Genomic DNA, 15959 nt, shown 5'->3' on the forward strand with positions numbered 1-15959 from the left:
GGCATCATATTGACACCCACATGGGTCATCAGCAGGGTTGGAATCTTTAGATTCACCATACAAATTTCTGGCACTTGAGCTCAGAGTAATTATAGCAGTAGTAGGTTGTCATCATCTACGATGGAACAACTCTAGAGGGGGATGGGATATTTTGTCATTGTCAGTGGTTTCACAGATGAATGACTCGGGAGTCTTGGGTTGTTTTTTGAGTATGTATGTGTCAGTACAGAAACCACTCTAGGTGGGTATGCACCTCAGGAGTGCCAGATAGAGGTCTTTTGAACAGCAATGTCCACACAAGCATCCTGTGCCTTCTTGTGCTCCTGCATGAGAGCATAAAGAGTGGAGTGACCAAGACCCTCCCTTAGTTTTCTCTTAATGCCCATTTCATTGAGATGGAACCTGGCCAGTGTCCAACCTGCTAATTCTTAGCTTCAACTAAATCTTTTCAAAACCTGCAAAAACGTTCAGAACTCTTCTGATTCACTGATATATGACCACTGTAAACTATATCAATCCATATGGAGTGAATATTGATGGTCAGCCCCTCCTGCCCACCCCTTCTGTACAGACCCTTTGTACAGGACACCTCAACATGGCAGATCCAAAACCTGCAGTCTTCAAGGCCTGCCCATCCTGTAATAGACTAATTCCATAGACGATGTTTGATGTGCCTGTCATTCTCTACAAGAGCAGGTAAGTCACAGGATGCATGGTTGAAGCTTATCTCCTGGAGCAAACTAGGTCTGTTCAGATCCTAAGGAGAAGGCACGAGAATGCTAGTAGCAGACAAGCCAGATTTATTCAGTGCCCTGTCTAGCAAATGCCTAAGACCAATGCAAAGATGATGGGACTGCAAAAAGATCTGGCACCAACACCTCTGGCATGGAAGCAAACTCCACTGGCACTGCAGACACCATCTGTACTAAAGTTCACACCTCTGATATCAATGTCTGGCACCAAAAGGGAGCATTCCAAACACAGAATTAGAATCCTGAAATAGCTCTGTGACTTCCCACAAGATACTGTAAAGGTTCCAGAGAGAAATTCACCAAGCCCTACATGGCCTCAAGGGCTAGTGATAAGGTGCATCCTGTGGCACAAAGATCTCTGGTACCAAACCTGGTTTTGGCAATATGCCCTGCAGCATCGATGCCTACAGCCTCTCTCTCCAAGCTCAGGACTGGTTCATGGCTCTTCATTTGCAGGATGCATAGTTCCATATAGCTATCCATTGAGCCCACAGGTAGTAACTAAGATTCACAGTGAGGCCCAACCATTATCAATACAGGGTTCCACTATTTGGACTCTCCACACCACTGAGAGTATTCACGAAATGCCAGGCAGTAGGAGCCTTTAAGGAGAAAGGGAACCCACACCTACACATATCTCAATGACTGGCTGATCAGGGGCAGGTCCCAGCAGGTGGCCACTGCAGCCCTGGATTATATCCTCTCCCTTGTCTCTCAACTAGGACTCCTTGTGAGCTATGAGAAATTCTCTCTTACAGCGTCACAGATGATGGTATTAACAGGAGCTGTGATCGACTCTCATTGGTGAGAAATGTTTTACCAGAGCACAGGTTCTGATCTCTCCAGTCAATGATGAAGGATCTAAAATCGAATCTGACAATAACGATGTATACAGGAGGTCAGACTAGAGGACTACAGTGGTACCTTCTGGCATTGGAATCTATGAATTACTAGAATTACTAGGGGAAGCTAAAGTGGATGGGAACCTGGGAGGCAGTGACCATGAGGTGGTCGAATTCAGGATCCTGACACAGGGAAGAAAGGAGAGCAGCAGAATACGGACCCTGGACTTCAGAAAAGCAGACTTTGACTCCCTCAGGGAACTGATGGGCAGGATCCCCTGGGAGAATAACATGAGGGGGAAAGGAGTCCAGGAGAGCTGGCTGTATTTTAAAGAATCCTTATTGAGGTTACAGGGACAAACCATCCCGATGTGTAGAAAGAATAGTAAATATGGCAGACGACCAGCTTGGCTTAACAGTGAAATCCTTGCTGATCTTGAACACAAAAAAGAAGCTTACCAGAAGTGGAAGATTGGACAAATGACCAGGGAAGAGTATAAAAATATTGCTCGGGGATAAAAAAGTGAAATCAGGAAGGCCAAATCACACCTGGAGTTGCAGCTAGCAAGAGATGTTAAGAGTAACAAGAAGGGTTTCTTCAGGTATGTTAGCAACAAGAAGAAAGTCAAGGAAAGTGTGGGCCCCTCTGAATGAGGGAGGCCAACCTAGTGACAGATGATGTGGAAAAAGCTAATGTACTCAATGCTTTTTTTTGCCTCTGTCTTCACGAACAAGGTCAGCTCCCAGACTACTGCTCTGGGCAGCACAGCATGGGGAAGAGGTGACCAGCCCTCTGTGGAGAAAGAAGTGATTCGGGACTATTTAGAAAAGCTGGACGAGCACAAGTCCATGGAGCCAGATGCGCTGCATCCGAGAGTGCTAAAGGAGTTGGCGGATGTGATTGCAGAGCCATTGGCCACTATCTTTGAAAACTCATGGCGATCCGGGGAAGTCCCGGACGACTGGAAAAGGGCTAATGTAGTGCCCATCTTTAAAAAAGGGAAGGAGGAGGATCCTGGGAACTACAGGCCAGTCAGCCTCACCTCAGTTCCTGGAAAAATCATGGAGCAGGTCCTCAAGGAATCAATTCTGAAGCACTTAGAGGAGAGGAGAGTGATCAGGAACAGTCAGCATGGATTCACCAAGGGCAAGTCATGCCTGACTAATCTAATTGTCTTCTATGACGAGATAACTGGCTCTGTGGATGAGGGGAAAGCGGTGGACGTGTTGTTCCTTGACTTTAGCAAAGCTTTTGACACGGTCTCCCACAGTATTCTTGTCATCAAGTTAAAGTAGTATGGGCTGGATGAATGGACTATAAGGTGGATAGAAAGTTGGCTAGATTATCGGGCTCAACGGGTAGTGATCAATGGCTCCATGTCTAGCTGGCAGCCGATACCAAGTGGAGTGCCCCAAGGGTCGGTCCTGGGGCTGGTTTTGTTCAATATCTTCATTAATGATCTGGAGGATGGTGTGGATTGCACCCTCAGCTAGGTTGCAGATGACACTAAACTGGGAGGAGAGGTAGATACGCTGGAGGGTAGGGATAGGATTCAGAGGGATCTAGACAAATTAGAGGATTGGGCCAAAAGAAATCTGAGGTTCAACAAGGACAAGTGCAGAGTCCTGCACTTAGGAAGGAAGAATCCCATGCACCGCTACAGACTAGGGACCAAATGGCTCAGCAGCAGTTCTGCAGAAAAGGACGTAGGGGTTACAGTGGACGAGAAGCTGGGTATGAGTCAACAGTGTGCCCTTGTTGCCAAGAAGGCCAATGGCATTTTGGGCTGTATAAGTAGGGGCATTGCCAGCAGATCGAGGGACGTGATCGTTCCCCTCTGTTGGACGTTGGTGAGACCTCATCTGGAGTACTGTGTCCAGTTTTGGGCCCCACACTACAAGAAGGATGTGGAAAAATTGGAGAGAGTCCAGCGAAGGGCAACAAAAATGATTAGGGGTCTGGAACACATGAGTTATGAGGAGAGGCTGAGGTAACTGGGATTGTTTAGTCTGCGGAAGAGAAGAATGAGGGGGGATTTGATAGCTGCTTTCAACTGCCTGAAAGGGGGTTCCACAGAGGATGGATCTAGACTGTTCTCAGTGGTAGCTGATGACAGAACAAGGAGTAATGGTCTCAAGTTGCAGTGGAGGAGGTTTAGGTTGGATATTAGGAAAAACTTTTTCACGAGGAGGGTGGTGAAACACTGGAATGCGTTACTTAGGGAGGTGGTGGAATCTCCTTCCTTAGATATTTTTAAGGTCAGGCTTGACAAAGCCCTGGCTGGGATGATTTAGTTGGGGATCGGTCCTGCTTTGAGCAGGGGGTTGGACTAGATGACCACCTGAGGTCCCTTCCAACCCTGATATTGTATGATTCTATGAATGTCTAAGATTGCTATGTCACATGTCAACTTGCAGGTACATGATGCTGTGTGCCAGATTTGATCTGCAGCCTTTACAATTATGGCTGAGGTTGGAGTACTCCCCTTTCAAGCATCACAAGACCAAGAAAGTCACAGTCCCACCCCAAGTCTTACCAGAACTAGCTCAATGGCTAGACTCAGAGAAAGTATGACAGGGGTTCCCTTCTGTCCCCTCCCCAGCAATGAGACTCATTATAGGTGCCTGCCTGAACCATTTGCAGATGCAGGGGGCCCTGTCCCAGAATGAGCTGGAGCTGCATATAAACATCCTAGATCTCAGGGACATCCAGTTGGCCTGCATAGCATTTCTGCCTCTTCTGCAGAACTGCAAGGTCCAGATCTTGATGGACAACACATCCACGAGGCACTGTATAAACAAGCAAGGTGCTCTCAATCATTCTCTCTCTGCCAGGAAGCCATCAGGCCATGGATCTGGTGCCTTCACCGCAGTGTAACTCCACTGGCTCTTCACCTTCCAAAACCAGAAATGACTTGGCAGATTTCTTAACCTTTGAGTGGTCTCTGCAGATATTTTGCCAGGGAGGGCTCCCACAATAGAACTTTTTGATGCAGAGGACAACACTAAGTGCCTAAACATCTGCTCTAGAGGGGGCATGAGCTCAAGTTACTTACCAGACTCCTTCCTGCTACAGTGATCTCCAGCCCTCCTATATGCCTTTCTCCCGGTTACCTCAAACCCAGGGTAATATCCAAAGTCAGATGAGACAGTACCACATTGATCCTAATAGCTCCCTATTGACCAAGACAGTTTTGGCTATCAGACCTCTTGCAAATATCCATTCGGATTCCCCTCCATCTCCTGATCTTCAGACATGATATCTCAGAACTATGTCAGTTATTGCACCCAGACCTGCAGTCATTTCACCTGGTGCCTTGGATGTTGGCTGATTGAGCAATGCTGGCAGGAGCTGTTCTCACCAGGTTCTCATATAGAGCGGGAAACCATCTACTAGGAATACCTATTCCTGTAAGTGGAAGCGGTTCTCCCTGTGGGCAATCCAGTATAATATGAAAACAGTAGAGGCCCTGATAGCAGACATCCTCAAATACATGCTACACTTGAAACATGCCAGACTGGCTTTTAGGTCTGTCAAAGTCCAAATTTCCAGCAATATCAAGTTGTAACTCTCTGATACAATTACACTTGGTCTTCTCCCATCCAATGGTGCTGAGATTCTTCAAGGGCCTCCTGCATACTTATCTACCTGTTAGAGACCTGACTCCTATGTGGGATTTCAGCATTGTCCTCCTAAAACGTATGAGGCCTCTGTTCAAGCCACTATCGGATTGTTCAGTACATCACTTTACTCTCATGGCAGTCTTTTATTACCTTGACCTGAATAATCAATAAGCTCCATGCCCTTATGGATGTACCTCCTTACATATTCTTTCACAGGGACAAGAGCGTTCTGAGACTGCACCCTAAGTTCATCCCTAAATTGATCTCAAAGTTTCACCTGAATCAGTTGATTAACCTACTGGTCTTTTCCCCAAAGCCACACAAGACACTATGAGAGAAAAGGCTGCATAGTTCGGATGTTTCCACAACCTTGCTCTATACCTTGATAAGACCTTTTAGATTGTCTCCTCATCTTTTTATGGCTAAATCCAGCTTGTCAAAGAGTCAGCTATTCTAAGTGGATTACATAATGTATCTCCCTCCACCTGTTATCAGTCAAAGCACACTCATTCATGGTACATGCAGCATCTTTGGCCTGCTTCAGAAATGTGCCACTGTCTCAGATCTGCAAAGCAGCAAAGTGGAAACTTTTGTCAAAAATTATTCACTTGACATGGTGGCTAAGTCTGATGCCAAGTTCAGAAAAGCAATACTTCAGTTTTTATTTCACTAATGCAGCTAAAGCTCCTCATTCCTGGCATTCTGAGGTGATACTGCTTGCCAGTCCCTTATAGTGGGTTCCACAGTGGCACGTTCTTAAAGATGAAAGAATGGTTACTTACCTACAGTAACTGTGGCTCTTCAAGATGTTGTAGTCAGTGTGGCTCCCATGAACCACCCTATGTCCCTGCTGTTTGGAATCCCCAGCAACACAGGCTTTGAATTATGAGGGAACTGAGGGAGGGTCACAGCTACTCTTCACTTTATGCCCTCATAAGGGAGCATGAAGAGGCACGGGGCACGTGCATCTCTGACAGACACTGCTATCAATAGGCTTTGATCTCGTGCATGAAACACATGCGTATGTATGGTGGGTTCCACAATGACAACATCGCAAAGAACTACAGTTACTGTAGGGTAAGTAACTATTCTTTCCATTTCAGGCTCTGGTGAGCAGTGTTCTCTAGTGGGCACAAATTCTTCTGCCTGTCCCCCATCCCCCCAGGTTTACCCCTTCTGCTTTGTTCCCTCCAACCTGTCTCAGCATCCATTCTGTCTCTTCTCCACGCTGGCTCCTCATCCCAGTCACATCCTCCTCACCTGGCCATTGCTGTATTAATTTAGATGGAATAAATGGACCAAAGGTGTTAATGTAACCCGGTCACAGTCCAATATTAAACAGTGTTAAACAAGGTCGGGGTTTGGTATACAGAGATCTCAGCCTACTTAGTACCATGGCAAATACACAACTAAAAATCCTTTTAGCTTGTTATTAAAGATAAAGAAAAGAAGGGAAAACAACACATTTGAAATGTCAAGTATTAAATAAGGCTTTCACTTTAACAGCATCCCTTGTTCCTTTTCCCTTTAGCTGGAGAGAGCTTTTAGAAAGAAAAACCTCTTGTTTGATATCAGGGAGTAGCCGTATTAGTCTGTATCCACAAAAACAACAAGGAGTCCGGTGGCACCTTAAAGACCAACAGATTTATTTGAGCATAAGCTTTCGTAGGCAAAAACCCTGAAGAAGTGGGGTTTTTACCCATGAAAGCTTATGCTCAAATAAATCTGTTAGTCTTTAAGGTGCCACCAGATTCCTTGTTGCTCTTGTTTGATAGACTGTTTAGATGGTATCTGTGTTGGTAATAACTGTCCTTTTGGGGAAGAGAAAATGTTAGTTGAGAGGGGCTGGAGCTATTGTTGCTTTTGTGGTTAAAGTCCAATCCTGTTTCATCCCAGATGGTGTTTGGGATTCATTTGGAGCCAGCAGAGGTAGTGATGTCACCTGAGTCCCTATCTCTGGCCCATTCTGGTGAGGACATTTCTTAGGATCAGGATGCAAAAGGCCCAGGGTACCAGGAGATATAGGGGTTGGCAGCCATGATGGTGAAGCTCGTTGCAGTAGCCAGTTTTTCTCCCAAAGTGTCTTTCCTTAAGGGAATAGTGGGTGGAATTGCTCATCCCCATTATTTTTTCCACTATTTAGGCTTAGTTTCTGACACACAAGTTTTGATTCACTGATTTCTGGTTCCACACTTTTCTTGTTTACGAAGCATGATCTTAACACAGTCTTTGAATTATATCAGGAGGCCTTTTTGTTTGGACTAATTCAGTTTTTCTGTCCTGCTTTTGTACCTTTTCACATCAGCATTTGTTGTTATAGGTTATTGTGACATTGTATTAACTTTCACAGTTTTTACAGTTGAACTCATAACTAGGGTAAATTTGTAGGCCCAATTATCGCAACTTGATTCCCAATCTCCACTCCTCAGGCTTCATCCCACATCCCAGTTCTGTCTCCTTGCCCAGCAATTCCCTGTTCCTCCCTTCCCCCAGTTCCTCATCCAATCTCTCACTCTTCCCTATCCTGGCCTCCACTTCCCCCAGTCCACATTCCCTGTCCCAATCTCCTTCCCTGTCTCCTCATCAACGCTTGGTGTGTCCCTGACCCTTCCCTGGCTCCTCGTCCCAGTCTCTTTGCCCAGCCAGTCCAGTTCTTCCCATCTGCCCATCTTCCATTCTCTCCCCCCTTCACCCTCATCTCCTTCTCCCAGTTCCATTGGTTCTCTGTTCCAGTCTTCTTGCCCTGCAGTCTCCCAGTTTCCAACACCCCAGGTCCTCATCGAATCTCCCCACGCTTACTGGCTCCCTGTCCCCGCCACCGTTTCTCTCCATGGTTCTTTGTCCCATTCTGCTCCTTTCTCCATTTCTAGTCATAGTGCCCTTGCCCAGCCAGTCCTAATGTCTGTCCTATCCCCACCCCAACTCCGAGTCTCAGTTTCCCTCCAGCCACGCTGCCAGCTCCCAACCCCAAGGCTTTGTCATCTTATATTTTTTTGCAGCAGGAACATGTGTGGCAGAGGAAAATTAAAACAACTGAACTTGAACAATTTTTCCAGAGAAATACTGCTGATTTCTCTTTTAACATGGCACATTTTCTTCATAACAGAAAATGAAATAATTAATATGCTTCTGTCATTTTGGCAGAGTAACAACATTTGTTCAAAAACTTACATACCATAAAATTATATCATAAAATTGTACATGACCAACAATACCAACATCTTCAAAAGCTACCAAATGGTAGATTTACAAACAGTCAAACTAATGACCCACAGAATATATAGTACTTATCTGAAGAGAAACCATAAGAATTAAAATTGGAAATGGAAAGACCAATTATACAACAGACTTCTTATCTCTGGTTAGCCTTTTGCTGTAGGATACCATTGTGCTTAGAGTTAATGATTTTTCTGAATTATTTAATAGCTTTTTTGGATGGAATACTGATAGGATTTCTGATCTAATTATACATGTCTTATAAGAGAATTATAATTATATTTTGACATATTTAATAAAGTTTAGATTTTAAGACATTCCCTCACTATAACTGCAAGGGACACTTTTTCCCCCTAAACAAAATTTTGTCAAAATTGATATTTTTCACACACAAAAATTGGTTTTCCCTCCTACAGATTTTGTATTGATTTTATATATTTTCTGAACAGCTCTAGATGGGAATGGTGTCTAATTGAATATTGCTTGGATCTTATAGTTAACATTGTCATTTAGGATCTTGAAGAGAGAATAAACAGCATGATACTGAATTGGTTGATGTTGCAAACAACATTTAGGACAGAGAAGTAAGTCAGAGGGGTGTTGAGACATTTGAAATATGAAGTAACTATTTACATGGTAATATTTTGATGTGAGCACCCTGTACTGGAATTCCACACATGACCCTTAGTTATGATTACCAGCACTGAATGCTGCAATCACAGAAATTAGGTATGCAATATCCCTACCCCAAATTCCAAGTATACATGTCCTTACTGTGATACTTATCTTCACGGTTGATGACACCATGATCTTCCTTTTGTTCAGGCATGTAATCTGGGTGAGAACTTGCTTCACCTTCCCTCTAAACATGCACATCCAGGTGATGTCTAAATCCTGCCACTCCTTCCTATACATTTCCTAAATATGATCTTTACTCACCTTCCGAACTGCAGAAACCACATAATTTTATTACTGTTACCTCTGTCCTCCCTCCCCCTTTCCCACTTGTTTTTTGTTAAACTCACTTGTTGTGCCTTGTTTCAAATTAGATTATAAACTCCTCTAGGCAAGAATTGTGTTTCCTGTGGGGTTTGTACAAAACCTAGCACAATGATTGAGCCACAGTCTTCATTGGACCCTTTAATGTTACCTCAATACAGATTAATAGTAATAATAATAAAATTACTCATATTAGAATCATGGCTTCTCCTTTCTGTCCCTCTCCATATTAGGCTGTCAAAAAGGATAGGATTAACAAAAGCCTCAGTAGTGCTGGTGATTATCATTCAGAGAAGGCATGTTTTATTTCTGGATGACGTGTCTGAGCCCCACTTGTGGAAAAACTTGATTTATTATTCTTTTAATGTAACAAAGTCTTTGCTCAGTGATATTGGGAAGGGAATGAGAAGAATGTATCTTTCCTTTTCTGCTTACCCTCACTAGAACGGAGCCAGCAGGGAGCTTTGGGAGGAGCTGTCACCTTGAAAGCAGAGATCGTGCAATGTCCCTTCCACTCAAAAATAGAGGTGGTGGGAACTCTATTGATATTATCGTGGAAAGGATGTGTGTGTACCTGAGGGTGGTAGGGACATGCTTTCTGACCACCATGGTACCAATACTTGTTACTCTTACAGCAGTTTGAGATGCATGCCAGATGGGTGCGGGTGCTGGTATCATGGTACTACCAAGAAAATAGGTGCAACCTTAGAAATATGGAAAGGATTGAAGTTACATGTCCCAGGATTAATTCAAATTTTGTTAACAGATCTGGGACAAATAATCTGGAATGCTGATACTTAGTGGGAGAAAGCTCTTCAGAATGCAGTAATGCAAAGGATACAGCAAAATCACCCTTACAATTTTCCATTTTTGCTTCGTTGATAATGAGATTGCCACCTCAGTATTCTTTCTTTTCCTCTGTGCTTGATGGAGGGAAAACCTGGGCAGTACTGTGAATACATAAGAAACTTTATTTAGTTATTTGGGGCAACTTAAAAGGTTTTATGTAGTTGTAGTGTGATAAAGTGGCAAAAAAAAGTCATGGCAGTTTAAGACTACATAAGCGGAGGCATCACATAAGTCACATATTGTTCAGTGAAATTCCACCATGAAGATTAACAGAGATGCTTGAAATGTTTGTTTCTAATTTCTGTTGTGTTGAATCTTTAACAAAAACATCTTTTCCCCAAAAAAATTTCTTGGGTGTTGGAGTTAAGTAGGCATTAGCACAGTGAAAAAGTTGTAAACAGCATGAATAAGAATAATTTCTTCCCTTAGTAAAATCAGGCTTTACTTGCTTCATATTTCTGAGGTCATAAACTTATGACTTCTCCAGTTGACTATAGTGTCTTATAGGAAAAACAGGGTAGGCAATACCTGAATTTCTAATGTGAAAAGCTGGTGGGGGAGGGGGAAAAGATATATAAAGCTCAGTCTCTGCCCCTCTTTCCCCCAACCTTATGTAGCTGTGCCTTTGGAAGACACAACATAGCCCTAAATATTGTATCAGACATGTGTTCTGAGACTTAGTCACTGTCCTATGTTGGTGGCTGTTGATGCTCAAATATTAAATAACTTTTTTTATAGTTTAAAAATTACATTGCAATTAGTTTGTATATATGCTCTGACATTTCCAGTTGATTTCCACGTCTCTGAAATCATTGCCCTTATTTTGATTTAATTGAACTTTTCACCCAGTTCTGTCAACTTTTTTTTTTTTTTGGGGGGGGGGGGGGGGAGAATATTAAGGTTGGATGGATCTCAGCCTCATATTATGTCCACACTAGGCAAAGTTTATATCTTTTGTATGTGCAATGATCAAAAATATGCCAAGGCACTGTGATTTTCTTGGACCAGAGCAATTTTGAATCTCAGTGGAATATTTAATCTCATATATTTGAGGGGGTAGATGGTAGAGCAAAGAGGTTGGGGTGAGGTGGGGCATGACCTGCAGCATTACTAGTTGACTATTTCAGCAAACAGCTCTTAAGTCTGGTTAAAGAAAGAAACAGCAGGATAATCTAAAATTGTTCCCTTTATTCAGCTGTTTTAACTGCAAAATGTCTTTGTTGTCAGAACTAGAAATATTCAACCAGTTGTTGTTAAAATGTATAAAACACAGTGAAATGTAAATATGTAATTGCCTTGTCCATTTAAGAACAGCTGTCTGATATATAATACTCAAAATAGCCCTTTTGCAGTCCCATCTGTTTCTATGGCTTTGTAAGTCTGAGTGGTTGTGACTGTGTAGCCTGACAGTGTTCTGTATTACTGTTCACCTGCTTTAAGCTTATGCTGTAGTGCTCATGCATGGGAAAGAGAGCTGTTTCTAATTCTGTGTTTCTAGAGCATGGCAACTTCTGGTGTGAATATCAGCTTTGATTCCTAAAATTATCAGTTTTATACTGTGTGTAGTGCTCGTCTGAATTCAGATGCTGTTGATCCCAAATAAGAAATCTCCTTATATCCTGAGTACTGAGAGACCCAAGCATTTTTTAAAAAAATTGTTGGCAGATAGCAGTGTTAATCCTGTTCGCTGGTGATAGAACTCCTGTGGTGTTTCTCATGTAAACTCTAGCGTCCTCCTTCCCTTTTTGCTGCAGCTGATAATCCTATGGTCTCTGAAGAGAAAGGGCCCTGTTACCGGTTTGTCAGTGCAGGAAAGCAGTGCATGCACCCTCTCTCTGTTCAGCTCAGCAAGCAGCTCTGCTGTTGCAGTGTTGGCAAGGCCTGGGGCCCACACTGTGAGAAATGTCCCCTTCCAGGAACAGGTAAGAGGTGCCCAGAAAAACCTCAAACGCTTACCCACACACTGTATGCAGAATACGTACTATATCACCTCCTACACTTTACCTATTTTTTGTGTCCTGTAGTTTCTTGCAGGTTTTGTAAATGCTAATAGAAAAATACAATACAGCTTTTTTTGGTTTGGATAAACTAGCATTCATAAAAAAGATGGGATTTTCCGTTGCTATGTAATGGTAGGCTTCCAATTTAACAAATAGTGTGTAGGGTTTTAAATTCCTAATTCCTGTAACATGAAGATAAGGTTAGTATACGGGGATCTGGATAAATTGAACCAAAGTGTCTTTAATACTTTTCAAACATAAAAGGCACAAACAAAATGATGGAAGGTTTTGGGAAATAGTTTGCTACGCCTGCATGCATTAAGTTTTCATTATAAATAGTGGAAGTTACATGTGGGCAAGTGTACTCCCCCCTTTTTTCCCCAATATGTTTCTAACACACTTTTGTAGGGTGGTGCCACAGATGGTATTATCAGAATAGTAACAGCTGAAAAATTAAATATTACAAATTATTTTTGGCTGAAACAATCACTTGTGGCACACTTAGGGTCAGATTCTGCCATCCTTACTTTGAGTAACATCTTATTCCGTGAGTAGTCCAGTTGGGTTTTGTTTTTTTAAAAAGGCTTGCTGAACAAAAAAACACATCAGTCATCAACTTGGTGCACCAAAGAGATGGGATCACTGGTTTTAGTGAAGCCACTCACAGACTAAGATACTACTCAATGTGAATAGTAAGGATTGTTTCAGAGTGCCTATTATCTAATGTTACTTAAAACTTAAATGTCAGAATTCTGAATCTTTTAAGGCTTCGTTTCAAGATTAGTTCACTGTTTCATTTGGATGTATGGTAAAACAAATGACTAAAAGCACTTAACATCAGTTCACTGTTCTAGCTCAATTTTATTACCATTATGTGTATTAAATTTAATAATTGTTTCAGTTGTGTTTAGTGGATTAGTGTATGTGTTTCCTGGATTTGTAGGTGATAGAATAGAACTTGAACTATAATACACTGCGTTTACTGAAACTGCTGCTATAGAGGTCACTGGTATGATACCATACAGTATCAAAGGAAATTTTTGTTCTTATCTAGAACATGGTTTTATGGTACATTGGCTCATATTTTCAGAAGTGACTAGAAATGTTTGGGTGTCCAATGTGGAACATTGTAACAGGATCTAATTTTCAGAAAATACTGGGCCCCGTTAAGATGTTTGAATTTGGGCTCCAAAAACTGAAGCAATCAAAATCACTAGTCACTTTTGAATATTTGGGCCATTATTTCCAGTATGAATATTTGACTGATAGTTCATACATCAATGGTGACTTTTTATGTCCGTCTGTTTTGCACTGTCAGACAAGTAATGCTTGAGCAGTTTTTACATGGAACAATATTCTCATCAGGTGACAAGTTATTTAATTGCAGGAACAATATTTGGTTCCTGTGAGAATTCTAAAGATCAGGAATTTGTGTCCTGCTTGGTCTAAATTAGAACTGAACAGATATCTTTTTGCAAAAGTTGTTTCTCAAATAAAAATAAGTGTTTTAATACTGTATGCTATTTATGTGATTGGAATGACAATTCTAATGAAATAAATTAACATATTAGTTTACTAGTGAGAGAGTATAAAATATACAAAAAAGTCAATTATTAATATGGGAGCCTGATTCTGTGGGTGAAATCCTGACCCAATTGAAGATAATAGGAGTTTGCCATTGACTTCAATGAAATTTGAATTTCACCCTACATCTTTTGCGTTACTAAATCTCCCATTGAACAGACAGCAAAAAAACGTAGGATCCATAGTAAAAAAATATATATCTATATGTGATGTGTTCACCAGAATGAAAAATATGTGGAGTACCGGTATATCTGGACATTATTTTGTAATATTGTTTTAGGCACCTAATTAAGTAGAACTTCTGTATGTAATCATTTTAGAAATAAAAAACATATTTAAGGGCCACATTATTTAAAGGGACTTCAATCTGATCTCCGCTTTTGTGTCCACAATTAATTAGAAGCACAAGTGAGGTTATATAGACATCGAACTACCTGATTTGTGACTTCAGTGAATTTGTAAACGACATCTTTTGTCCTTACAAAAATGTACCAGCAATTGACTGGAAGTGCAAAATTGGAAGCTGGCTTTACAACTTTACCCTGTAATATATTTTGAACCCCTTTTTAAGGTGGATAAAACATGAGGTAGCCATTTAATAAAATATATTAGCATTTGCAAAAGTACGGTTCAAATTAGGAATGAAAAGCATGCAATAGGCCAGATCGTGCCCTCCATCATAAAAAGATCTGGGAGGATCAAAATTAAATGGAAAAACTCAGCAAATTTTAAACTGCAGGGTTTAAGCTGCATCACCCTCTTCAGCTGGCAAGGATTGGTGGTCTGTTGAAAAGTCTATGGGGACTGGCCTCCTACTCCATTAATATTTCACGATATAGGGGTAGATCTTCCGCTTCTGTAAAGCGTCATCACTGGAACATGAAGGGCCAGATTTTCTTAGTTGCCCCCTGGGCACTATTGTCCCACATATCAACTTGATTGTATTTAGAGCCGTGATGATAATAAGGCCCTGCTCCCACTAAACCCCTAACTTGTTTCTCTCCTCTACCAGCTGAGTTTTTCAAGCACTGAGCAAGAATCCACTATTTTGGGTGGGATGATCACAGAGCCAGAGGCCCTCTGCATCTCGCTACAACTCCCAAACCTCAGAACCTGGAGTTCATGCAGAGGGACTAATGTGGGGTCAGAATAGATGCTGCTTAGCTTCAACTACCTTTTCTTCTGATAGATTTATGAGCAGGATTTCCACTCCTCCCTTCTAGAGATGATCTAACCATATATCAGCCCTCTTAGCAAGTACTAAAGAAATACTCTTTTAAAAAATCCAGATGAAGTGTTGTTATTTTTTCTGCACATATGGAAAGGCATGTTATTTTTTGAATATTATACCATACTACAATATTTTGATCCTGTTCTGCGTGAATCAGAACAATGGATTCAGTATAAATTTTAAATTTCAGTGAGGCAAGACCACCACTGTATTTGAAGATAATATTGTAGGATGAAACAGGTACTATATATTTGGGGACATTTTTGGAACCCTTACTTTTGGAGATATTTTGATATTAGTTTAATTTTATTTTTAAGAAAAAATAGACATCATTATGTTGTTGTAGATTTCTGAAAGACATGCCACAGGTTTCCTTTAAATCATTTATTAATATCACATTTGAATTACTGAAACATTTTTATGTTTCATTTAAAGATTAATATATGACTAAATATTTTTTAAAATGAGAGATTTTTTCATGTAAATTATAGTCATTGCCTATTTTTTAAATATGTTTACTTTTCTAAATAATACTGTTTCCAAAGTCAGATTGCTACACATGACTCTCTTAAAAACCCCAATCTAAAATATGCTTTTGCTGGTAACACTTTTTTTCAGTGGTCTCCTCCCCAACAAGGAGGAAAGTATCCAGCAGAACTTTTCAAATTGTAGGAGATCTTAGTATTTCACTGAAATAATCTTTTCCATAGTAAAATTTCATTCAGTTTCACTTGTTCTGAGAGACTGATTTATAAACTAGGTAACTCCATGTTAGGAGATATGGAGTATATCATGGTTTCACTAGTATTTTAACATTCATTGTGGGCCTTATCCAAAGCCAAATGAAGTCTATGGAAAGACT

General features: G+C 41.2%; 1 protein-coding gene across 1 annotated transcript in view; it reads left to right on the forward strand.

The window, feature by feature from the left end:
• LTBP1 (latent transforming growth factor beta binding protein 1) overlaps positions 1-15959 on the forward strand; it is a 375845-nt gene that overhangs the window by 226132 nt on the left and 133754 nt on the right. The window contains exon 11 of the mRNA XM_077812182.1: positions 12037-12204. Within this exon, the coding sequence (XP_077668308.1) occupies positions 12037-12204 (168 nt within the window). The remainder of the gene's footprint in view (positions 1-12036; positions 12205-15959) is intronic.

This window comes from Eretmochelys imbricata, chromosome 3 (assembly GCF_965152235.1).
Source record: "Eretmochelys imbricata isolate rEreImb1 chromosome 3, rEreImb1.hap1, whole genome shotgun sequence".
Lineage (NCBI taxonomy): Eukaryota > Metazoa > Chordata > Testudines > Cheloniidae > Eretmochelys > Eretmochelys imbricata.